General features: G+C 39.4%; 1 protein-coding gene across 5 annotated transcripts in view; it reads left to right on the forward strand.

Annotated features, from left to right (window-relative positions):
• RAI14 (retinoic acid induced 14) overlaps positions 1 to 25,987 on the forward strand; it is a 139,649-nt gene that overhangs the window by 53,606 nt on the left and 60,056 nt on the right. For 2 of the 5 annotated variants that reach the window (XM_081280640.1, XM_081280641.1), the window contains exon 3: positions 24,975 to 25,149. The exons of the other annotated variants lie outside the window; for them this stretch is intronic. In XM_081280640.1, the coding sequence (XP_081136766.1) occupies positions 25,006 to 25,149 (144 nt within the window). In that variant the 5' untranslated portion in view covers positions 24,975 to 25,005. The remainder of the gene's footprint in view (positions 1 to 24,974; positions 25,150 to 25,987) is intronic. 5 annotated transcript variants of the gene reach the window in all.

Here is a 25,987-nt window from a genome sequence, read left to right on the forward strand (position 1 = left end):
ATATTGTCTTAAAATCAGGCTGCAATAACAAAGCCCTGAAGACCTGGGTGCATTTTAAGGAATATACATGTATGCTCACAAGTAGGTGGCTGGAAGGCAGAGGTCAGGGTGCCAGTATGACCAAGGGGCCCTTGCTATGGTATGAACATGGTTTGTTCCCTCGAAACTTACATTGAAATTTGATCTCTATTATGAGATATTAAGAGGCAGGTCCAGGAGGGACCCTTAAGAGGCAATTAAGGCTCTGCTGTCATGAATGGATTAGTCAATTCATTTGATTAATGTACAACAGGCTAATGGCTTATCTCTAGAGTATGTCTGGAGTAAGCTAGCTTGGCTAGATCTCTCTGTCCTTTCCTGACTCTTGCCATATGATGTCCTGTGCTGCTTTGGGACTTACCCAGCAAGAAGGCCACCCTTTTTTGTTGCTAATAGCAGCCATTTGTGCTAGTAGCAACAAAAAAGGAACTGAGACAACCCACTTCCTGGTTGCACACTGCTGACTTCTTGTTGTTTGCTTACACAGTAGAAAGCAAAAGAGCTCTTTAGGGTCCCTTTAATAAGGGCACTAATCCATACATGAGGGTTCCTCCCTCATGACCTAATCATCTCCCAAGTCCCCAGCTCTTAATGCTATTGCACCTGATTAGAATTTCAACAACGAATTATTCTTTGGGGGAGGGGGCGGTGAGACACAAATTTTCAGTCCAGCACATATGCAAAGACACTGCAAAATAGTACTTTGTAATACTGGAGTTTAAAAAAAAAATGAAAGGAAGACTTTCAAACTTTTCTCCTTCCATTGAGGATCTGCTTAATAGGAAATTCTTAGATGGTTTAATCTGCTCTGGGTATCATTTTCTAAGACAATCTTATCATCCTGATCCTTATTTCTCTATTTAAATTTTATTTTCTTTTTATGTTATCAGTTATGTAATTCTACTAAAACTGGGTTTAGATTCTTCAAGTAGATGTCTAAGTTTCAATTTATAAAGACTCTAGTACCAGACCAGATTTCTTTCTCTCTCTCTCTCTCTCTCTTTCTTTCTTTCTTTCTTTCTCTCTCTCTCTCTCTCTCTCTCTCTTTCTTTCTTTCTTTCTTTCTTTCTTTCTTTCTTCTTTCTTTCCCCCTCTCTCTTTATTTTTGTGTGGTGCTGAGATTGAACCAAGGGACATTCTACCACTGAGGTCCATCCCCAGTCATTTTATTTATTTATCTGTTTAGTTTGAGAGAGGGTTCCCTAAATTGCTGAGTCTGATCTCAAATTTGCAATTCTCCTACCTCAACCTCCCGAGTACCTGGGATTACAGGTATGCACTCCTGCACCAGCTCTCTCATTTTTTTAAAGTGTCTCTTTTAGATTTCATTTAATGATTTTAGTTCTTCAACTGGTTGTTTTTAGAATAGCTTTCAAAGTTTACATTAAACACAAATGAGATTTACAAACTAATTTCCTATTTTTAGAGAGGGACACAGTAAATGTGGCATTGAGTTGTTTGGAGTGGGGAAGTGGAAGGATCCAAAAAATCAAGGGTATGTACTTCCTATTGGCATGGCAGCCAAGAAACTAGAAGACTGATTTTTTATTTGATTTTCAGGGCTGAGTGGTTTCACTGCTTGGTAGAGTCAAGATCATAAGAGCTTGATCATATGTTGACATAAGCAAGAAATATTGGCCTAACTGTAATTATTGGACAGGAAAGGAGGCAAGAAATCCCAACTTTAAAATATTCCAATAACATAAATAATAATTAACTCGATTTTGTAGAATCTAAAACCAGGAGTGTTTCATATGAACTATACTATTTCCAAATATCTTCCTTGCATTGTCAGAAATTCTTAGCCCCAGGATTCTGTTTTCATTACTGTTTCTGCCCATCTCTCTGATAAGGGACTTGCATGTTGGTTTGCTGATTCTATTAAGATTAGAACTTTAGTAGCCCAGCTTTGAAAACAACAGCTCTGCTGACAGGGACAAAAATGTAATAAAAGTCAATTGCAGCAGCAAAGAAATGGTATATTAGATAAACTTTAGGAGCAAATACAAATTCTTCCTAACAGAACAGTGTTTTGTTGGGACTTGGGGTTATTTACATTAGCCAAATCTGAAAGAGAATTCAAACAAACAAACAAACAGAAAGTAACACCAGGGTATTTTAATGGATGCTTCTATATAATAATTCTTCAAAAAAATTTTTTTGTAGTTGTAGATGGATAGCATGACTTTATTTTATTTATTTTAAAAATATTTTTTCTAGTCCCTGATGGACCTTTATTTTATTTATTGATATGAGGTGCTGAGGATCAAACCCAGTGTGTCATACATGCTAGGCAAGTATTCTACCACTGAGCTATAACCTCAGCCCTTATTTGTTTATTTTTATGTGGTTCTAAGGATCGAACCCAGTGCCTCACTCATGCTAGGCAAATGCTCTGCCACTGAGCTTCAGCCTTAGCCCGTCTATATAATAATTGTACCTTGCAGTGTTATCCTCATTTTACAAAGGAAGAAACTGAGAATTAGTGAAATTAAAACATTTATTTTCCTGAGGTCCCACAGCTTGTAGGTGGCAGAGCTGGGATTTGACTCCAGGCCTATTTAATTCAAAAGCCCTAATCTCTTTTCACATTAGCAAAACGTGATAGTTTTATGTTCAAAATTTGTCCACAAGCTGATGACCTCACCCTGTACCTACTGCAAGCACCCTGGTCCAGCAATAGCCATGTCTCCCCAGGACTCTTGCTGGGACTTCTTCACTGGCCTCCTTGCTTCTGGCCCCTGCCCTAGTCACTTCTACCCTGCAGACACAGTGTCATTCTTATGCTCATAGCACTTTGGTGGCTTGCCTTCCCTCTCAGTAAAGCACATTCCTCACCAGGTTCACAAGCCCCACAGGCTGAGCCCTTTTCCACCTCCTTCCCCTTGTTTGCTGTGCTCAGGGCTCCTTTGCAGTTCCTTTAACCCACCTAGTCCATCTCAACCTCAACCGCTCACCTGCTGTTCCCTGCCCCAGAAAACTTCTGCAGGTCTCTGCTGAGATGTCACCTAAAGAGGCCTTCCATGAAATCCTAATATAAAACCAGTCTTCTGGCTTCCTGGCTTCTCATTTTAACTTTGTAAACATGTCTCACCTTGACCTATTACCTGTTTGTGATGTACTTATTTGTTTAGAGCCTGTCCTCTTTTTAGGGCTGTACTTTGTGGAAAAACAGGCTCCAGGTAATCACTGTGGAGTCGCCAGCCTGGCACAAAAAAGGTACTCAATCAGTCTTTGCTGAAGGAATGAATACATGGATGAATGAATCTCAATTATCCTGCTTATAAATTAAGGATGTTATCAACCTTCTTCCCAGAATTCTTCTAAGACCAGACACTTGAAAGGAAATGAGACTTAGGGGGAAAAAAAAATTCCTGGCAGGAATTTATGTATGTGTATGTGTGTACTTGGGTAGTTATAGCACAATGCAAGAAAAACAACGTATTTCCTGTCCTCTAGGAATTTGAAGTCTGAAGAACTCTGACCTTGGAAATGCCTGATAGCACCCATCTGGAGTTGTCTGGGGGCAAAAGGCAAGGCAAATAAGAAAATATTCTGTATTACAGGAAAGGAATAGGCTTTTGAAGGGGGAGAATATGTGGATTTACGTGCTCATATTTTTTGAGAAACGCAGAAAATTTGGATAAGGTCATCTGAGGCTACCTGGCTGTGACCAGTTCTTCAGGGCCATTCCTTTGTACCTCTGCATCTGCCATTCTACCTCCCTCCAGAAAGAACACCTGGGAATGTCAGGGTGCTTAGCAGCTTTTGCCATGTGGCTGGCTGATTATGCATTTGGGGTTAATTTTTTAAAAAACCTCCTCTCCCACTTCTACATTTCCTCCTTCTTCTCCTGCTTTCTAGGACCTTCTTTGAGAGGAAAGAGAGAGTGTGTCTGCTTAGGCCAGGTCTCTCTCAATGGAGGTTGTTCTCTTCTTTCTGACTTTCCACAATGCTTGGGTGATTGTCCCATCCTAGGGAAGACAGCGGTGGATTCCTGCGGGCTGCAGCTTCTCCCTCCTACAGTAGTTTTTTTTTTTTTTTTTTTATGGATAAAATCTTTTCTCTCTGCGGACACTGTTTCTGCCTGCTGGGTCAGTGTGTGAGTCCTCAAGTTGTGCCCTCATTTTTATACATTCAGCATTTCAACATTTATTCATTTTATACTGATGTGAATGTAGGCGTATGCAGTGGATTCTAGTTGTACATTTAATAAAAAAACGTAAGATTTCCTTCATTTATGAATTAAACAGTGCTTAACTATGGTTTGTTTTAAGACCATGTTTATTTTAAAGAGTCACCACAAAGAATGTCTTTGAATTGTTCACATGCCTAAGGTTAATGATAATAAAAATCAAGATTTTGAAAAGCCCATTTCTTGTTTTGCTCTTTCCTGTTTAATCGGAGCTGACCAGTGTGCAAGTAGATATCTTAGGAAGAGAAAAATCCTTTTGGAATGCAGTCATATAAGTGCTAAGGAGGGGAGGGGGGCTAGGGCAGGACTTGTAGTCCTGAAGGACTGGACATAAGGGGGAGAACTCTGATTCTTGAGGCTGAAGAAATAGCCATGGGAAGAGCAGGAGTGACTGCCATCCATCCATCCATCCTACCCAGGCCCTTTGTGGGGCGCTGGAGTGGCTCTGTGCATTTTGCTCAGCTCTGTGCATGTGAGGGCCAGGCCTCTGCTGAAGCTGTCAGTCTTTTGTGGGAAGAAGGCATTTCTAAGGAGCTTTAAGTACTGGCATTCTTTCCTCATTAGCACAAATCTGAACTGGCTCCCCTTTCTCAGGGAGGGTGGTGAACTCTCTCCACATTCCTGACGGGTAATGAAGTTGTTCCCAAACCTATCGCCACCATCTCCTTTCAGCTCCAACCTAAGCTTCTTTGGGGACAGAAGCAGAGTTGCTCAGTAAGACACCCTGAAGGAAGAAGGCAGGGTAAGGAGAGGACGGAGTAGATCCCATTTCTCTGCCTGCCTCACTGTCACAGTCATGGGTATGGAAAGTAGAAAGGCCCAGGAAGGACAGTTGGTCACTTAAGCTAAAAGTGGAGTACTGGTCAGTGCTCAGTGGAAGCACAACTAGCAAATGAATGGATGTGGCTGAGGTGACCCTGCTCCCAAAGCCCAGCTTAAGATAGAATGCTCTAGATGGAATGTTGCAAGAGTCATGGACGGTTCTTGTGTTTTCCTCTGGGAACACAGTCTAGCTCACCAGGCTTGAGTGTTAAGTACACACACTACAACTAAGTGTACAGTTGGTTAGTGGTTCCAACACTTTGAGCATGTTCTGACATATGTATATTTATACCACATTCATGGACCTTTAACTTACTAGTTGTTGTATTATCATCTTTTGGTTGAGAAGACACATAATAACTAAGATCAATAATGTCTTAAGTGAATTTGAATTATACTTATCCAATAATTTACTACCTTTGAAAAATGGGTACATGGCACACAGTGACTGTTGCTTATATGGATTCTTAGACTTCTCTCATCCCCCCCAAATTTGTCCCTTCTCTGTCCTTGTCTTTCCAGTCCAAGGTCAAAGCCACCAATTTGGGATCCACTGGGAGAAAGAAGAAGACAAAAACAACAACAACAACAATAATAAGATTGTAAGCTTTGGCTGTCAGGCAGATATGCTATCACATTTTGACTCTACCATTTCCTGCAGGATCTTGGACAAGTGCCTACACCTCTGTGTGCCTCATCTTATAAAATGAGACCACAGTTAGCCTTACCTGGGCTTTGGAGGAATTGAAGTTCTGTTGTACTCCGTGTGGTGGTGGGCACCAGGAAGGTGGCTCTTAAATGTTGGTGTTTCTACTTTGTGCTGATTCTTCATCTCCTCTAAGATAGACCCCAAACCAAAAAAAAAAAAAAAAAAAAAAGCCACACACAATCAAAATTAATCAGGACTGCTCTACCTCAGTGGTAGAGCACTTGCTTAGCATGTATGAGGAAGCCCTGTGTTTGATCTCTAGTACAAAAAAAAAAAAATCAATTCTTCTTGCCTCTTGGAAACTAAGTTATAATGTAGACTTTAGTTACTAGGGCTATTTAACAACAAATTCTTACAAGCATACTTAGGGGGCATAAAACATTATGTTCAACAGGTGGGATTCGACATCATGTATAACCAGAAGAATGATAAGTTATACTCCATTTATGTATGATGTGTCAAAAATGCATTCTATTGTTATGTATAACTAATGAGAACAAATAAAAGAAGTTAAAAAAACATTATGTTTATAATTTCTCTGGACAAAGTACAGCAGAGACAGTTTGTTTCTTCTCTGTGATATGGGACCTCAGCTGAGGAGACTTGTATTAAAGGCTGGACCTGGAGTCACCTGGTGGCTCATTCACTTAATGTCTGGTGGTGGAGGCTGGCTATCATCTACAACCGTCGCTGAGCCTTCTGGCCAGAACACTGTACCCCTCTATGTAACCCTGGTAGCTCTGCAAGTGCACATTAGCTAGGTTCCCAAACCAAGCATCTCCACCGAAAGCCAGTTGGAAACCTCATCACCTTTTGTGGCCTGCCCGCCTAAATGCCAAGACCTTACCAGAAGGGCCTGGAATACAGCACTTTGAAGTCTGTCGCAGAACAGGTATCAACTTATAGTCTTGAACGGGAGCTTGGTTCTCATCTGAAAGCCAGTCTGGAATGTCTCGAGGTCAGCAGCACCTTGGTAACCCAACTCTCTGGGCTGTGTGTGTTGGTGGCAGTGACAGTAGTGTGAGACACACCGGGGAAGCTAGGGACTGACTTTCCTTCTCCCAAAGGCCTAACCTGATTTTATTTCAGGACACGTTACCTATTCCCCACCTGCCCCCATTACAAAAAGTTCATTAATTATATATTTTTCCCTGAGACTTTTAAAAGCTCATTTAAATAATTGTAGAAAAGTTTGTAGTGTTTGCTCCATCTCCCCTGTGAATGTAAAGGCAAAGGACTCTGAAAAGTTACTTTGGAAGAATATGAGTTGGCTTCTAGTCAGGAAGAAGAGTTCTTCCTTACAGTCTTATCGTGGATATTTTTTTCCCCCAGTAAATAATCATTTGTTTATCACTTTTCTCTCTAAGCTTGTTTGAAAGTTACAAATCTTACAGCCAAATAAACTATAAAATCTTAGGGGTATGAAGCCAAAAAGACATTTTGCAGAAAAAGAATAGACACAGAGAGGTTTTAAAATACATATATATCACATAGCTTGAGCCAGAAATGTAAGGGATGGATGGTGGGGTGAAAAAAATATCATGGTTGTTTATCATTAATATGGAGTAGAGTTAGTCTGTAAAATGTTCAATTGGTTCCAGACTCTCAAAGTCATTTTAATGGCTCTGTCTCAGATTCTTCTGTCAAATAAAAATAATTGCACTTCCATCAGGGCTCACCAGGCCATTTGGGGTACATGAGGGATAATGAGGGTGAAAAGCCTTTGGAAATGTACATGCACTTTTTACTTTTAAGGTTCTGGCATCTTTTGTTACTAGTTAAGAGGAAGAACTGTGATGGCGTGCCATCCCCTGGAGGAGGGACAGACACTTTCCTTCCTCTTCCTCCTTTCATTCTCTTAACTCTTCTCTATTTTCTTCCCATTACCTTTCCCTCCTCCCTCTGTCTTGTGTAAAGTCTTCAGTCTCACTAATGCCCACTGATCATTATGCATCTACAGGGATTTCCCATCTTGCCTAGCCCAGGGCTGCAGAGGGATTTGGCAACTGACTTTTATTATTACCATGTAGCCTTTGGAAAGAATTATTAACCAGGCTTAAATACGTTAAGTTCCTGTTGTTTCCTATACTGAGCAATATTTAAAATGTCCGTGTGACAAATCAATCTTGGAAATTCAGAGGGTCTGCCTTTGTTCCTTGGGCTTCTTATTTAAAATCATGTCTTATTTTTTTTTCATTTTTTTTTCTGCACTGAGTGTGTACATTTGTGTGTTGTTCTCTTCTTTTTTCTCCTCCTCCCCCTCCTCCTCCTCCTCCTCCTCCTCCTCCTCCTCCTCCTCCTCCTCCTCCTCCTTTTTTTCCCTGCAGTAATGGGAATAGGGCTTTGTTCCTTGTGCATGTTAGGCAAATGCTCTACCACTGAGCCACATCCTCAGCCTGTGTGTTCTTCTTAATTGGACACTTATAACTGCTCTACAGAAGAACTTTCCATTAGGTGCCTCCCCAGCAAAGCGAGCTTTAGATAGGCCATGTTGCCTAAGTCAAATCAGACCTTTCCAAATACATCAACTGTTATGGGCTGAGTTTTGTGTCCCCCACCAAAGTTTATATGTTGAAGTTCCAGTCCTGGGTATCTCAGAATATAATTACATTTGGAGACAAGAAAGACCTTTAAAGAGGTAAGGAAATTAGAATGAGGCCCTTAAGATGGGCCCTTATTCAAACTAATGCTTCGTGCCTCGATTTTGTTGAGGCTGGCTTTGAACTCATGATCCTCCTGTCTCAGCCTTATAAGAGGAGGAAATCTGGACACAGGAAGAGATACTGGGGTGTGCATGCACAAAAGATAAATCACAGTGGAGGGGTAGCCATCTCCAAGCCAAAGAGAGGTTTCAGGAGAAATCACCTTGCTGATACCTTGATTTTGGACTTCCAGCCTTCAGAACTGTGAATAAATTTCTCTTGTTTATGCCACCCAATCTGGTATTTTGTTATGGCAGCTCTAGCAAACTGACACCTTGTCTAAAGACATGATCCCCAGTCTTGTTGTATAATATGGTAACAAGCAGATAAATACAAATTATTTCACTTTTAAGAATCAGTTGTAGCTGGACTTGGTGGTGCATGCCTATAATCCCAGGGGCTCAGGAGTCTGAGACAGGAAGATTGGGAGTTCAAAGCCAGCCTCAGCAAAAGTGAGGCACTAAGCAATTCAATGAGACCCTGTCTTTAAATAAAAAATACAAAATATGGCTGGGGATGTGGCTCAGTGGTTGAGTGCCCCTGAGTTCACTCCCCAGTACCAACCCCCCCCCCAAAAAAAAAAAAAAAGAATCCGTTGTAGAGTGACAGTGTATATTAGAGTTCTCCAGAGAAATAGAACCAATGGGAGATGTACAGATATGGGATGGGAGGGTGGACAAGAGATTGAATCTAAGGAATTGGTTAATGTGATTGTGAGGCTGGCAAATCTGAATTCTGTAGGGCAGTTCAGTAGGCTGGAACCTGTAGGCAGCTGGAGACAGAATTCCTTTTTAGGGAGATCTCAGTCTTTTCTCTTATGGTCTTCAATTGATTTGACAAGGCCTACCCATCTTACAGAGGTGGTCTTCTTTACTCAAAGTCTAATGATTTAAATGTTAATTACATCTAAAAGAAAATACCTTCACAGCAACACCTATACTAGTGTTTGATCAAACAACTGGCCAGCATAACCTAGCCACAATAATACATAATACTTCATGGTCATAATAGAAAAGTGGTAGTCTAGGCTTACTTTACAAGAACAGTAGAATTTCAAAAACTGACTTAATAAAAGCTACATTTTAAACATTGTTTTAAATAATGATGTGTTTACATGTATAACCTTGATTGATTTTTTTCAACTCATCTTTTGTTTTAATATGTAAGTTGACCACATATTAAAATGTGATATTGTCATTACCTCTAAATTTTTGTTGACAAAATAAGCATTAAGTGTGGTGTAGACTGCTGACTGATTTTTACATATGCCTTGAAATTCAACACTCTTTAACCACGATTCATAAATTGCTTAGTCTATGCTTTTGCGTTTGTGATTGTGTGTTAGTACGCGTGCATGCATACATGTGTGTGCATCCATACATGTGTGTGCATGCTGGGGATTGAGCCTGAGGACTTGCATATGCTATATTCTTTTTTTAACTTTGGTGTCTTAACCTTAGCTTAGTTTTTCTTGGGACTTCGCATCCCAGTCCTACTTGGCTACCGTGGGAATTCCCACTTCCAAAAGAAAAAAAAAACCTTCAGCCTATAGTTGTGGTAATATTTGAGTTTTACTTTTCTTCGTTACTTCTACTATCCATTTGATTGAGGCTTAGAAAACTGGCCATCTATTAAATTGAAGTTGCTTTTCTGAGGTGACAGACTCTTACAGAAGGAAGAGGTGGGGTCTCCTAGGTTACCAAGCTTGTGCCTAATAAATGTGCTCCTTTAAAAGGGCCTGGGTCTATTTAAATTGTGTTGGTAACTGTTAAAGAAGAAGCCATTTTGAAAAAAAAAAGCACCAACTTCATTATGATTTAAATTAATCCCTACTTTTTATTCTTGCATAGAACTAATTGATGTCCTGATCATTTAGACAGCTTTGAAAGGAGATGACAGAGATTCCCCCTTCTCTAAAAGAGTTTGAATTTTTTCTTTAGGAACATATGGAAATATATTTATGGGTAGTCTGCATAGGGATTCACATTATTTAGAAATATGCCACTATTATGAAACACTCTCTTTTCTGTCAGTGGCTGTGAGTTGGAGGTCATGGAAATAAATTCTGGGGCTTATACAAGCCAAGTAGCTGTCTGAGTTTGTAAGACCTGAGTATAATTAACAATGTGGATTACTTACAGAAACTAGAAAAAAAAGTAGAATTGAATATGCATTATATCTTTGAAGGAAGGAAGTCATTCTGAGTTTAGAAGCAATGGGAATCACAAAGTACACTTGCATTTGAAAGCATCAGCTTTGTGGGTAGTGAGGAGTCAAGAAGGTAGATTCCCCTCCCTACATCAGTAGGGAGATACTAGAATGAGGAAATATCTGTACCCAAACTGGCTACTGCTATGTATTGTTGTAAGCCCATCTACTCAAAAGTAAAATAAGCAAAGGGTTATCAGAAAATAGTTCACAGCCAGTAACTGATAATGGTGGAATATTCTCACTAGTAACCAAATGTTGCAGGTCAAAATAAAATGTAAAAATCATCTTATACAATTGAAAATATGAGATACTGTTTAGCATCTGCTGAGACTAAGGAATTATTCTTAATTTTTTCAGGTATTACATTTTTTAAAAATCCCTGTCTTTTAGAGATATGCACTGAGATGTTGAGAGATGAAATTAGGTGATATGTGGAATTTGCTTCAAAATCATAAACTGAGAAAAGGGGAAAGGGATAATGAAGGGGGGGATGCATGAGAGCATCCATAAAGGAAAATAAGGAATAGGGTAGTGAGTGAGTTGATGGATGTTGAGGCCCAGTGATGGATATAGAGGGATTTCTTCTATTTTTTTCTCTCCCTTGGCTTGAATTAGTTTGCAATGTTTGAAATTTTTTTAATGATGAAAAGCTAAAAAATCTTTAAAGACCCCTGTGAAGAGAGAGAAGAGAGAGAGAGAGAGAGAGAGAGAGAGAGAGAGAGAGAGAGAGAGAGAGAGAGAAGCTAAAAGAACAGGCAATATCCAGACATTTGTACCTCCAGTGGGAAGATACAAAGAAGCCATTTTTCCCCTATGAAGTCTTTATTCTTGTCAAAAAATTAAACTTGAATTTGATCAATTCCAGGAAGAACAAGAGATAGAGAGTTATGTTAAATGCCATGTGAGACACAGTCAGTGAGAGTCAAGAATATGAGAAAGTCTAGAGTAATTGACCATTTTGCTTCCATGAAGTAAATTAAAAGGGCCAGTGGGAGGCAAAGAGGAAGGAAGGAGAAACCTCTAAATTAAGAGACTGATGAGAGGGAGCCATTTACAATGTATGATCTCAACTTGTATCCTGATTCTACCAAACTAAGAAAAATTCATGAGGTCATTGGAAAAATTTAGATGCAGTGGGATATTTAATGTATTAGGCATTAGTCTAATTTATTTTAGATGTGTTTTTGTGCTCATGTTTGAAAAAGAATATTTAGAGACACATACCAAAATATTTATTGATGCTGGTGGGAGTGTGTTTAAATGGGGGCTCAGCTGAAGGGAGATTGGCACGGAAGTCATGAGAGTCATGGAAGTGGGATAATAAATTCTACTCTTAGATACGTTTAAATATTTCTGTAATAAAGAATACAAGGTTTTTCCCATTATCAAATAATAGTAAACATTTTCTACAGTGATGTTATACACTGTACTCATACTTTGCTAGGGTCCTTTATGGATAGCAGTTTTACCTAAGAAGTTTAAAAAAAAAAAAACAGTATATACAGATGGGGTAGGGTGGATGTAGGAGCACTCTTGCCTAGCACATGTGAGACCTGAGTTCCCTCCTGGCACTGTTTAAAAAAAAATTGTGTGCATATGTGTGTGTGTGTGTGTGGTGTGTGTGTGTGTGTGTATGTGTGATGTGTATGTCTAGATCTATATATTTACCTCTATCTTCATTTTGTGTGTGTGTGTGTGTGTGTGTATCTATATCTTCAGGTTCTATATATTATTATGGATTTCTAACCACATCCCTTATATTAATTTTCCTAAAAATAACCTAAATGTTAAACAATAAAGAAATGTCTAATTAAGCTATATATTCTGTAAAATAACAATTTATTGTCCCATAAGAGTGCTTTTAATATATTAGAGTGAAAGAAAATGGGACAAAATTCAGTTACAGTAAAAAGAGATATAGGAAAATTGAGTGAAAGGAAATAAAATGTTAAATTTCTTTTTAGTATAGTCTCAAATTGTGGATGCAAATATTCTTCACTGTCTTATGATTTTGTTTTTGTTTTTTGTTATGGGATTATTTTAGTTTCTAGAACCTTAAACAAAGAAAAATGTTTAATACTATGAATTGAGAAAATACCCTCACCTACATTATTTATCTTCACCTAAATCAAAGATACTAATTTTATCTAATAAGTATATCTTAGTGGGTTTTAAGTGAATGGTAAATTATTTTGCATTTACATACTTTAGATAAGCTTTTCTTTAAGACCTTTGTTTATTTGTATACTTATGCATGTAATGATTTATTTTAGAATATATAAAAGAAAATGCCCTTAGTGTTTTCCACCTGGAAGATTTTACATTTTCCAACCTGGATACACAGAGGCTGTTGGCAAAGTTGTCTTTCTTACATGCTGTTTTTCCATTTTTCCATTTTCTTGGCACTCACTTCCTGTTTCTCTTTTGCAGTCCCTATCCCCACACACCCCAGCCCAAAATGGAAGCTCCAATTCATAACTAATTTGGAAAAATAAAATAACTTAAGGAAATGAATAATTAGGCTTCTTATACTCTAGTAAGCAAACTTCGTAAACACTGTCATCTGAACTCCTGTTTTGATAGAGGGCAGTTTAAACACTGCAATGGCACTGACTAGGTAAAGTTGACACTGATTCAAAGCAGGGCAATTGAGGATTAGCCTAAATGGGGCATGGTGTGACCTTCAAGGAGTCCAGATGTGGCCAGGATGGCCTGTTGTACTGAAGGACCCTTTGCAGAACAACCATCCTAGGAATCTGGAGAGAGTGTGAGAATTAGTAATGTAACTGCCTTGGCCTCTCAAGGTCCAGAGATAATCACAGGCTCTGGGAGTAGACATGACCCTGGAGATGAGTTAGTAAGGAGAACGGGAGAGGGTCAGCCCACTGTCCATTAGCATGGGCATACTCAGTCTTCCAGGGACTGCTTCCAAGTGGTCTGACAGTTCAGCTCACTGGGGCTGCCCTGCTGCCAGGAAAGGTGGTCTTTCAGCCAAGTACTGGCTCTTGTGGTTCTGAGCTGTAGTCCATGAACCAGTGCCCAGGAGGAGTTCTGCTATTGACATGGACCAAGAAAAACACAGCAAATGCACTCAATAGTGTATGTATGTTTATACACACACAGACCCACCCACCCCCCCACCCCCCCCACACCCCCCACACCCCCCCCACACCCCCCAACACCCCACACACCCCCCACCCCCACCCCCACACACAGAGCAGTGGTGCTGGCCTTGTTTAAAGTTCATTGTTAATTTTACTAAGACAATTCTTTGGAATCCCTCTTACCTTATAAAAGTACTAGCTCTTACCAATACTTGTATAAAATACTTAACCTACTTGATATTTTAAGGTCATTAATATAGATCTTTTTGGGTGCAGCTAGAGGATCATGCCCCTCAATTTATGGTAGCAAGGCAAGCTATTACTGGCTTTTCCTGCCAGCCACTCGCCCTCACTCTATTCTGAGAACCTGGAGTAACTCCTCTGTATTTAGAAGCCTCCATGTGTCTTGGGCTTTGTGTTCCTGAAACACAAGATGTTCAACTGTTTGGTTGTCTGAAGTGTATGTTGCTAAAAAAAAAAAAAAGAAAAAGTCAGATCATTTTATTTCCTTTCCATGATCTTTACAAATTAATTAGAGGAGGAATATCAGAGCAAGACTCTTTGAGAGTCTGAAACACAAGACAGGTAAGGAAGTTCCCCGGGATCACACATACACACCTGGAATTTAACTTCCCAGAGCATTGGGCTTTGTCTTTTTCACAGCTTGTCCATGCAAAGAAAATGCTTAATAAATATCTGCTAAATGAATACATGAGTCAAGCCAGGATCTAATGTGCCCACTGAGCACATGCATTTAACTGTATTCAGGATGGAGTTGATTTATTGAACTCTCTCAAGTCCGTGGGGCATAAATGTGAAAGGACCTGAATTTATCTTCAGTTGCGACCTTCACCCATGCCGACTTGACTCTCCTGGCCCTTCACAACATACAACTTTTATAAACTTTCACAGATGAATCCAGTTCAAAAACTTTCACAAATGAATCCAACTTAATTTAAATCTTTTCTCTCTCCCCCCAGTGTGGCTTGACCCCAAGTCAAAGCATCTGAAGTGAGAGAAGAGATGGGGCATTCTGCCCTTTCTCTCCTTCTGTCCCTTTTTCAGTTGGAGTTGAGCCCCCAACCCTTGGCAGTAGGAGACAGAGTGTTTATTATAAACACTTAGGAGCCAAAGGCATTTAGTAGGAAAAAAGCACTTTATGTTGGGTGATGTCATTAATGAAGCAAAGGGTTAAAATTTTTGAAAACGTGTGAATTGCAATATTAGCTGCAGGCTGGGAAGATTATTCCGGCAGCATTTGTACATGATCTCAGTTATTTTTTTTTCTTAATTCTATACGACAGTAGAATATATTTTCACATATTATATATACATGGAGTATAACTTCCCATTCTTGTGGTTGAACATGATGTGGAGTTACACTGGTCATGTATTCATTCATATGTGAGCATAGGAAAGTTGTGTCCAATTCATTCTTTTGTATTCCCATCCCCCTTCCTTCTCTTCATTCCCCTTTGTCTAATTTAAACAACTTGTCTCAGTTATTCTTGAAGCCACTCTACACATTATAGTACATACACATGAATGTGCAAAGATGGTCAAGGCAGAGCTGTTTGTAATCTTGAAAAACCGTAGCAACCTAGGTACTCATCATCATTTTGCTGTAAAAACCTTGATGTAACTCCATTGATATGGGAAAAGTTCAGCTTATGTTATCTGGTGAGAAGAGTGGGTTATATAGCAAAATAATTGCTGTAGGCATAGAAAAAAATATGGGATACAAAACATATACAGAGTTTCTATTTTCTAAACCATATTTAACACAGTGTTTTATTTAAGTTGTCTGTATGGGTAAAAAAAATGATGTGCATCCCTAGCTTGTACATGTAAAAATGCTAAGCATGTGCAGTGAATAAAAAGCATCTTCTGGTTAATTTCTTTCTTTTTTGGGGTGGAGGGATGGTGGTGTGCCAGGGATTGAACCCAGGAGCACTTAATCACTGATCTATATCCCCAGCCCTTTCTATGTTTTATTTTAGGGCCTTGCTAAGTTGCTGAGGCTGGCTTTGAACTTGGATCCTCCTGCCTCAGCCTCCCAAGCTGCTGGGATTACAGGCATGTGCCACCAAACCTGGCTCTTGTAGTTAATTTCTTATCCTCATGGGTCACATACTTAAGGAAATAGGTCAGAGTTATTATTCTTGAGTGAAAAGACTGAAAGCAATTCTATTTGATTTTTAAATTTTTCTCTGATTTTCTACAGTGAATCTTATTTACATACATAAAGATGTTTTTGAAAGAAATTATACTATTATCCTTAATGAAAAGCTAGCATGTAAGCTTGTATCAGATAGCTAGTGTTTTATGTGTTCTTTGTTCTTAATTATATTTCTCATAATCTCTGAATATTTGAGTCTCTGAGTATAAAAGCTTTTAGTCAATCCCCCCCCTTAGTTGGCCTAATAACTATTACTTCATTCCACATTCTGGCTTATATTTCAACAACTGAATGTCCTAAACATTATCTGACACTTATAAATGCACGCAGTAACTTGGAAAAACGCCTTTATTACAGTATAAATCTTGCAAGTAACTTTAAAAATTATATTGTACCCTTCATTTTGAAGACTAGAAAATGAGAACCTTCTAACTTGTAAGAAGGTTCATTCATCTTCTGTCCCATTTTATAATTTATTGGGAATAATTGAAGTGTTTCAGGAAAATTCATTCTACAGTGTTTATTTAAGTGCCTAGAGCTAAATAAATCAGAATGGAGTTTTAGCATGCAGGGAAATGGTGGAATGAGAGGTATTCATCTTTTTGCCTATGAAGTCCAGTATCAGCCTATAGAAGCTCTGTGGGTTGGGAACCTGACTCTTATGTAATTATCTCAGACACCCCCAGGCCCTAACCTCCTGCAAGGTGCATGATGAAAGTGGTCTTGGTAATAGCAAACACTGTCTCTACACTTACTATGTGCAAGGCACCTTACTGAGTATTTTTAATGCAGTGTCTGACTCCTCATAGTAGGTCTCTATGGTGTTTTTTAACCACTTCTTGGGAGGTGGGGAAACAGCTGCCCTCTGCATAGTGATATATGAAAAAAAATGCAAGTTTTTTTCCTTCCAAGTTGGCTTAAAATTTCATGGTTATGGACACATGCTCTGAAAAACCATTTTAATAAATTAAAATTTAGCTTACATTGGAGCATTTTCATAAATGTCTGTAAAAAGTGAGTCTGAACAGATTGAGGTAATAGAAAAGGTACAAAAACTCTTCAGTGGTGCATGAAAACTTTTTCAGATTGATCATTTCAATGTTTGCTGAATTTTACTTTATTGTCTGAAGTATGTAAAACCCACATTATGTGCTAAGTAAAGTAATTGGTATAGTCAGGACACCAAATAAAATAATTCAGAGGTAAAGTAAGTGCACAAGTAATTCTAATAAAGTGGTGATATCCTGGGGGTAAAAGTGACAGCATTTATCTGGGCTTGAAGGAGTTTTGACAAGTTAAGGAAACTAGCATAAGCATTAAATCTGGGCAGTAGTTTGGTTTTAAAATTCCTGTGGGGACTTATGAGGTTGTCTAAATTAGTACCTAAGTAGCTCACCACTTTTTAGCAGAATGTTCTTTAGCAAGGAAAGTGTATTGGAGGAAAATGTGGCACCTTACAGTTTGAAACTTCAAGTCTAGATCTTTAGTGTAGCATGATGGCTCTCAATATCCCATCTTTGTTTTTAAGTTCCAAGTTTATTTTACATTTTTGTGATTTTGTAGCCACAGTAATTGCTTCTTTTCCCTCTTGGCATTGATGGCAATCAAAATATCCTGATTCTTGGATTGTTATTTTGATTTACTTTTTGATCAGTTGAGCCAAGTCTTTGAAAACTGAAAACTTATAAAGGAGTGTTTAGGTACAAGCATGCTCAGTTCTTGCCTACCCTACTGTTTCTACTGTCCTTACATTTAAAGAACTCTTTTTTTTCCCTTCCTTTTTTTAAGGAGAGAATTGCCTGGGCAATGTTTGGTTCCTCTTTAAATTGCATTGATGATGGTCCACTGTCTTCTGGTATATAGTGTTTTGGGAAAGTCTGAGCCTGCCTGATTTGGAAAGTCTATGAAAATAACTTACTTTCCACCTGGAAATGAATAGAACTTTTCTTTCATCCTTTAAAACAAAACAAAACAAAAACAATTTTACCAAAATGTATCTTGAATTACAGGTCTTTGTCTGCCTCTCCTTACTCCCAATAAATTTTAGTTATTATTTGGATAGTTCTTTTTATAGACAAGCTTTTCTTTAGCTCAGGGTAGTTTTCTCTTATTATGTTTTTTATTTCTTAATTTTGCTAAGATTCCTACATCATATAGTTCTTAGCTCCTCCTTTCATATTTTTCTTCCTCTCTCTTTTTTTACCTCCTTTTTTTCTTTTCTTTTAAGCTTGTCTATTACTTGAACACCACATTTTCTAGATTTCCCCAATCTGTTCTTAACTCTTCTAAAACATTTTAAATTTGGCCTTTCTACACGCTCTTCTCTGATTCCAGATTGTTCTTCAGAGCAATTTCATAGACACATTTTTCATTTGGTTGAAAGCTTATATTAGAAAGCTTCTCCAGTTTCTTAAAGAGTATGATTCTATGTTGTAGGAAGAAGTGGGCCCTGAGTCCTCAAAGAACTTGCCTTCTGGAGTTCTTAGGCAGAAGCTTTTCCTAGAAACTGTGCTCTTTCTGTGACTAATTATGGAGGAAGGCTATGCTCATCCAACCTTGAGGAATGAGATGGTGTCTATTGGATGTTATAAGATTCTTATTCAATGTCACAGTCAGAATGAAAGGAAAAAGGGAAGGGAAGGAAAACTGGACAGGAAAACTAGAACCATCATACTGAGCTTTGCCATTTCCGAAGTCCAGCTTCCTGAGGAGCACATGGGTAAGAGTCAATTGCAGAAGGGGCTGTTGTCCGTGCCCAGACATAGTGACATGGCTGGGGTGGTGTCCTCTTCTTGGCTGGGCGTGATTGCCTTCCTTAGGCACTGGCCACACATGGGTGTACTTTTCTCCTCCCATGTTTGACTGATGTGCTATTGGCATCGATATACTTCATGGTGACCCCAAGTGGCAAGTAGGCAGGCCCAAATCACCCTCATGTCACCTTTTATCCCTCTGAATTAGGCCCCATGAATGGGGTTTTGTTGGGATCTCTTCCAAGCATTTTCCTGGCAGGCAAAAAGGCAGCTTGTTGACATCATTGGTCCAATTGGCCTTTCTTCAAATTTGTCCCATCTGACCTAAAACTACAAGAAGTATCTTGAAATTTCTAGCTTGGGCATGTGGTCCTTTCATGTTTTCCAGTGGAACGACAAGTTGTACCTTAATGTTACATTCTACAGTTCATTTTAATGGAACTTTGACATATCATTTAAGATATTGATAAATTTCCCCAAAGCTCATATCACTTTAGGAGCTTAGAAATCAATTATTCTGTGAGTAGGCACAGCTGCAGCAGAAGCCTCTGGACTTGCATCGTCTGCAGTGTATCTCATTTGTGCTCTAGCTGGTCAGCAAATCTAGGTCTGGCCATAGGAGGTTTATTGTGAATGTGAACATCCGCTAATCCTAGAGGGAAAAAAAATTATTCAAAATTACAGAATGGAATTTCCCTTGGGAGTGTGAATAATAACCATGTTAGCTAACCCTTGCTGAATGCTTACTATGTGCCAGACACTATTTTAAAAATATCTGATTCATTTGATTCCCACAACAGCCCTGTGATAGATGTTACTATTATGGTCTCTCAGCCCACAACTGAGGCACACAGGAATAAAGTAACTTGCCCAAGGTCACAGGGTGGGAGCTAGGCTGCAAACTCAGGCAATTTGGTGTCTGGTCCATACTTTTAAGGACTATTTTATACAGCACTTCGAAAGGCAGGAATGATGCTGGAGATCTGTGGTCTTCTGCTAGTGTCAAGAATTTGAATCTGAGAGAATAGACAGACGGGAGCCAGTTGCTTCCCAGTGGCAAGGAGATGTCAAGAAGAAAATGTCAAGATAATAACAAAAATTGCAATGGAGGAGAGGATAAAATAAATATCTTAGGGAGATTGTGAAGGCTGGCTTCTTCCTCAGTATTTTTAGTAGCAACTCTGCTTTAAAAACCCACTCTTCTACTTGCTTTTTACTCATTCATTGAATAAACATTTATCTACTCCTGGCCATGTACCAGCCCTTGTGCTAGATGCCCAGAACGCAGAGGAAAAAGTCACAGTCCTTGCCCATGATCTCACAATCTGTGGTCACCAGTAGCTGAACACCAAGTGGCTTTCTTTTTTTTTTTTTTTTTTTTTTTTAAGAGAGAGTGAGAGACAGAGAGAGAGAGAGAGAGAATTTTTTTAATCTTTATTTTTTAGTTTTTTCGGCGGGCACAACATCTTTGTTTGTATGTGGTGCTGAGGATCGAACCCGGGCCGCACGCATGCCAGGCGAGCGCGCTACCACTTGAGCCACATCCCCAGCCCCCAAGTGGCTTTCAATAGAAATTGTCTGTAAGAAATAAGTTGTGTGTGGCATACTCTGGAAAATAAAGTTTAAGAATTTCAAGAGCAGCTATGTTTTTAAATATCATTTCATTTTTTTAACCATAAATGGACTCATTCATTTTCAATGCCTGGTCAGACAGCAGATTCTTGACATCTTACATTAGGGTCAAAATCCATAGCACAGGACAACACTTTCGAGTTCCAATATTGCTTGATTCAATTGCCTCCCACTCCACCTCACCCCCACCTTTTGGTGATTTTTGTGTGTGTTTACTTGTCACCCAGCACCTACCTAGCTGAATCATAAAATGCTAAGACAAGATGTATTTGGAGAATTCCTTGTGAACTCTAAAGGTAATGAATGAGGCTTTGCATATGTGTAGCTCAAAGAGTTTTCCAAAGTTCTCCATGTCTGCCAGTGTCCTTGGTTTTGACTTCTCTGCTGCTCTCAGTTAGAAACATGCAGTTACAGGGTTAAGCCTTCTTGAGCTTGCCTGGGAGGCCCTCTGTCCTCCGGGACCTGGGAAGACGATGGCGGGGAAGCCTGTCTCTACACAGGCTCATCTGAAACCTCAGACAGATCAGACCGATACTGAGTGTCGTGGCCCCTTGTCGCATGCTCTTAAAAACTGCTGACCTCTGCCTTCAGATGTCAGGCATAAATAATTTCTTGGAATTAGATTTTTTTTCTCCTGTGGATGGATATTGGAGTTTATTCTGGGTTTGCTATTATTGGAGTATAGAAAGGCTATAACCAGTAAGCCCTTTCTTGAGAACTATAAGAGTTCTGTTGTAAATAAATCAGTGGTGTCTCTTTTCTCAAACACATAAAAATATCCAGACTACTTAAAACTGACCTCTGATAACATTAAACGTTGTGCTTATATATGTGTAGTATTTTGATTATTTAAGTCATTTTCTATTTTCTGAAGCTTCTAATCCCAGTTGTAGCACATATGGGAATTCAGAATGATAATGGTGAGCATAGCTTAGCACTGGAATGTTCCCTCAAAGACAGAGAAAGTTCTATTTGAATGCAGTGATTCATTAAAGAAAAAAAAAAATCCAGATAGATCTACTAGAGGGGTATTATGAAAGAATATGAAAGTTTTCCCATCAAGTATAATATGTTCAGGAAGTCAAATATATTATCTCTTGTTTTACATTTGAAGAAACTGAGACACACAAAATTAAATAACTTCTTCAGGGTCACACATCTAATAAGTGTCAGAGGCAGGATTTGAACCCAGAAACCTAGCATCCAAGCTCTTACCCCTGAGTTTTACATCCCTCTATAAGAGACATGAAATGGAAAAACCATATACAAGTTCAACATCCCTAATCCAAAAATCTGAAATGCTCTCAAATTCAAAAGCTTTTGAATGTCATCATCATGTGATACCACAAAATGGAAATGGGATCTCTGGTTAGTCATGGACAGCCGTGAACAGTTTTGTATTGAAAGTAAGCCAGAGCAGTAGACAAGAATATTTAACTACCAGAGATGTTGGCATAAGAGGGAAGTGTGGCAGCAGAGCTACAAAGATCCGTTAAAAGAGTAGAAATGAGCTAGAGAGACACATGATGAGAGTCAGATTCCTTCCATAGTTCTGTTAAGCAACTGTGCATGTCAGTGTACCCCAAGAGTTTGGCAAAGAGGAAGAAATATCAATAACAATGCCCAGCAAAAGTAAGAATCAGATCCCACAGCCATTTCAAGCTGCCCTCTCACCTCCTCTTGATCCTGGAATCTCTGCTTAAATCCCTCATCTCAGCCTCCGGTTGGGAATCGTCAACCAGCCCTCACTCCTGTCCTACCTACTCAACCTTCCAGTGAAACACCACTGGATACCACCAAAGGATTCCTTATGGAGTTGTACTTTCTACTCCCAGCTCAACCTTCAGAGCTGTCTGAAACCCCTTTTCTTCATTTCAAGTGGGTTTCCTTTCCTGTTTCCCCTGGGAGTTCTTGGGGATATCACCATGCTTCAAGCTTCTTAGCCACCACTGACCCTGCTTGCTTTGCCTCCTGCTTCCCTGAGAAAACCTAAAAGCCACAGAAGACACACTGTGGCTTCTTCTCTACCACTGCATGTCAGCCCCTCCAGCCTACTACCTCAGAGGCAGAACCTGACCCTAATTTACAAAGATCAGCTAGCTGCCTGCCCATGCTGCATCATGTGCACCCCACCTTGCCCTCTTATCAGCGCTGCACACACACCTCTTGTATTTTTCATGTCTCTCTCCACTGATTCCTTTGCTTTCCTCCCTCTATAAACATACTTAAGTGTTCCTCATCCTGACTAATTCCTTTCTATTGAACTGCTGTAGCTTTCTGCTCTTTTTTAAAAATATTTTTTAGTTATTGATAGACCTTTGATTTATTTGTTTGTTTATTTATTTATATGTGGTGCTGAGAATCGAACCCAGTGCCTCACACATGCCAGGTAAGTATGCTACTGCTGAGCCCCAGCCCCAGCCCAGCTTTTCTGCTCTTGAGAAAATGAAGTGACTCATTACAAGTCCCTTAGTCTCTGTGTGCCTCGGTTTCCTCATCTGTAAAGTAGGCTAATAAAAGTACTTACCTTGTAGTGTCATTTTTTTTTTAAGATTAAATTCTAGCACTGATAATTTTTTGTGAGTTTAGATAGTATTAGTTTCCGAGGGTTCATAGGGCTTGGTTCACAGTATTTGTCTAGCACTGATGAAAGACCATGTAGTAGTTATGAGGTGTGTTTATGTCCTCAAAGTCTATAGCTACTTGAGGGATGAGATTATTTCATATCCATTTTTTATGCCTAGGACTTCATGTGTTACCTTAGATCTCTCTCTCTCTCTCTCTCTCTCTCTCTCTCTCTCTCTCACACTTGAATGTAAATAGAAGAGTGATTGAAACTATTTACTTGGAATATTTTTTTTCTTTGAAAGGTAAAAGTGACTTTACTTATTGCTAGATTCGCCTGTCTTCATGAGACTTTTACCTCATGTGACATGGCTTTTAATGTAATGTTTTAATGCTGATCAACATATCCAGAGAAAGGAATTTGGTAGGATTATGTGGAATTGAAGTATATTTACATTTACAGCCTGAGACAAAGGAGCCAGTGGAGAAGGGGTTAATCAGTAGTAGCTCCCTTAATGGAAGAAAAACAACAAAGCCCTTCAATGCATAGCTTTGGGCTGAGTTCCTACCATCTGGTAGGTGAGAGTGGGAGCTGGGTTTTGGTGGTGAAGTAGACAGATGGTGGCCATTGGCCATGCCCTGGAAGTGCCATCCACTGGGAGTCACAGTCCTTGAGGATACTTTAGAAATAGTATCTAATTGCAGCTATGCCAAGTGCTATGCAAGAGAAGCAGGAGAGTGCCAGCCCTGTCCTGGTGACCAGGGAGGGACAGAAGTGCAAAGGGCAGGGGGCGGGTGGGGATGATTAGAACAGCTGGTGAAGTGGGTGGGTCAAAGGGACCTGCCTGATCCTGGATAGAGGTGTTTATGGTGATATTCTGTCCATGACACAGCATTCAGCATTTATGTGGTCAAGACCTTAGGAACCACCGACAGCTCATGAAAGGGAGGGTGATGGATTTCAGGGTGAAGAGCAGAGAGTATCACCTGCATGTGTGAATAATCTGAAACAAACGTTTCCCTCTGGAAAACTCATTTTAGATGAACTCATCAGCTGTTGGTCTAAAGGAACAAGTATTATATGGAAAGCTCTTTATAAAACTGCTGGGCTTTTAAAAAGCAGGAGAATGTGCAAATAATGTCTTGGTAATTTTCTAGGTTTTCTGTGAACACTAAAGACAACCTTGTGAGGCTTCATGCAGATCAATTTGCTATTTGTACTCTCTACTAAATGCATCTTACATTTTTTTTAGTCATTTTCTCTTTATTAACCTAAATATTACTCACTGCAAGGTCTAGGTCAGGGACCAGTCAGGAAACTTGCCTGCCCAGCTGAATTCTCTCCCTTCCTTGGTGTTGGTTTTCTGTTTCACTCACTTAGGTGACTTTACCTCTGATATTCTGTTTTCTAATTTGGTATGTTTCTGATAGTGCTGTGTTTTATCTCCACAACTATATAGACAATATGGTAATAACTGCCAGTCAGATGAAAGACACTAAGTAAATATTTGTTGAATGAATGAATGGAATCTTGTATATTACTCTGCATCTAGTAGATAGATAATAATAAGCACTGGCTGGTTTAGTCAACAGGGGAAACTGCTATATGAACTGAAGCTTCCCTATTTCTTGTCCTCTGTATTGAAACTTTGAAATGTGTGCAGTTTGGTGGTGGGGTGTGGGGGGGGAGACAATCTGATATTCTCCCAGTGCAAACACTGTTTACTTTCTCTTTCATCTTAGCCTTGCTGATTATATTGGCAAAACAATCTGCTCCCCATCAACTAGAGGGAAAAGTGCAATTTTTCCAAAATAATCTTTCAAACAGACTTCTTCCAGTAGCTGCTCCAGCAGATCCACACGGCAAGAGCTATTCCAATTTGTGATGGTTTGGGCTTTAGCATCTTTCCTTAAAAAAAGTTAAAGAAACTTGTTCTCTTCCTGGCTCACTGTGTGCTATTGGATTATTCTGATTGGGCTGATAAATTTCCAAACTCAAGCCTGCACAATAGCCATATGTCAGTGACCACTGAGTTTCCACAGGTTTTTTTTTTTTTTTTTAGTTCTCCAGGATTCAAATCAAAATAAAAGAAGATGATGCCATGTCTGGCCAAGGGCAGAAGTTGCCTGTTGCCAAAGCCCCCGCATTCTTCACACAGTGGCATGGTGTTTGCTCCCCTGGATGGAGAAAGGCAAAGTTTTCAAAAGACTAAGCTTCAAGGGAAAACTCTTAAGCAAGTGGGTGTCATTTGGAAATGATTTGATGAATAGGAAACTTACCGGCCAGCCATTGAAACTCTCATTTGTGATATATTAGCAGGAATGTTTGGAGCCCACACTGAGGGTAAGGTCTGCCTTTCCCACATGCAGCCCTTCATAGCTGACACATTACACATGTCTCTGGAGCGTAACATATGGCTTCCTGAACTTGTAAATGTGGCCTCGTGTGCTCTGTTGAAATCGTGTCTGTTTAAACAGTCTCCTGAAAAACTGAGCCATATTCAATAAAATAGTTTTGTGTCCATGAAGGTTTCCCTAGAGCCCTTTAAAATGTGATTTCTAAGGAAAATAGTAGAAAATTTACCTTAAGGTATCACCTGCCTCTACATGGGTTAAGGGATTGTCAGTCCTAAGTTGTAAATATTGAAAGATTCATAGAGCATTAGTCAAGAAAAAACAGTCTAGATTTATATAGTTTATTAATAATTATAATTTGGGACATCTAATATGCTCCAGGCCAATTATGTATGTTTATTCTAATTCTGAGGATAATTTGCAAGTAGGAGGATTTCCTGCATTTTATAGATAAAATCAGGGATGCAGATGGCCTGCTCAAGATCAGCTTGATGGGAGGCAGGGATTAGAATTTCAGAAGCTTAAAAACCCTTGACTCTGAAATCTGTCCCTTCTTTTCTATACCTGGGGTTCTTTGGTTGGATGAGCTACATTTTTGCAAGTGCTTCTGCCAAAAGTTTGTAGCTTTATCAGACTCTCCTGGTGAGTTCATGGGGCCTCTAAAAGATTAAAGACCACATCTTGGTACTAGATTGACTTTATAATAGAGATGAAGAAATGG

This window comes from Spermophilus citellus (assembly GCF_964194105.1).
Source record: "Spermophilus citellus genome assembly, chromosome: 1".
In the NCBI taxonomy this organism is placed as follows: domain Eukaryota; kingdom Metazoa; phylum Chordata; class Mammalia; order Rodentia; family Sciuridae; genus Spermophilus; species Spermophilus citellus.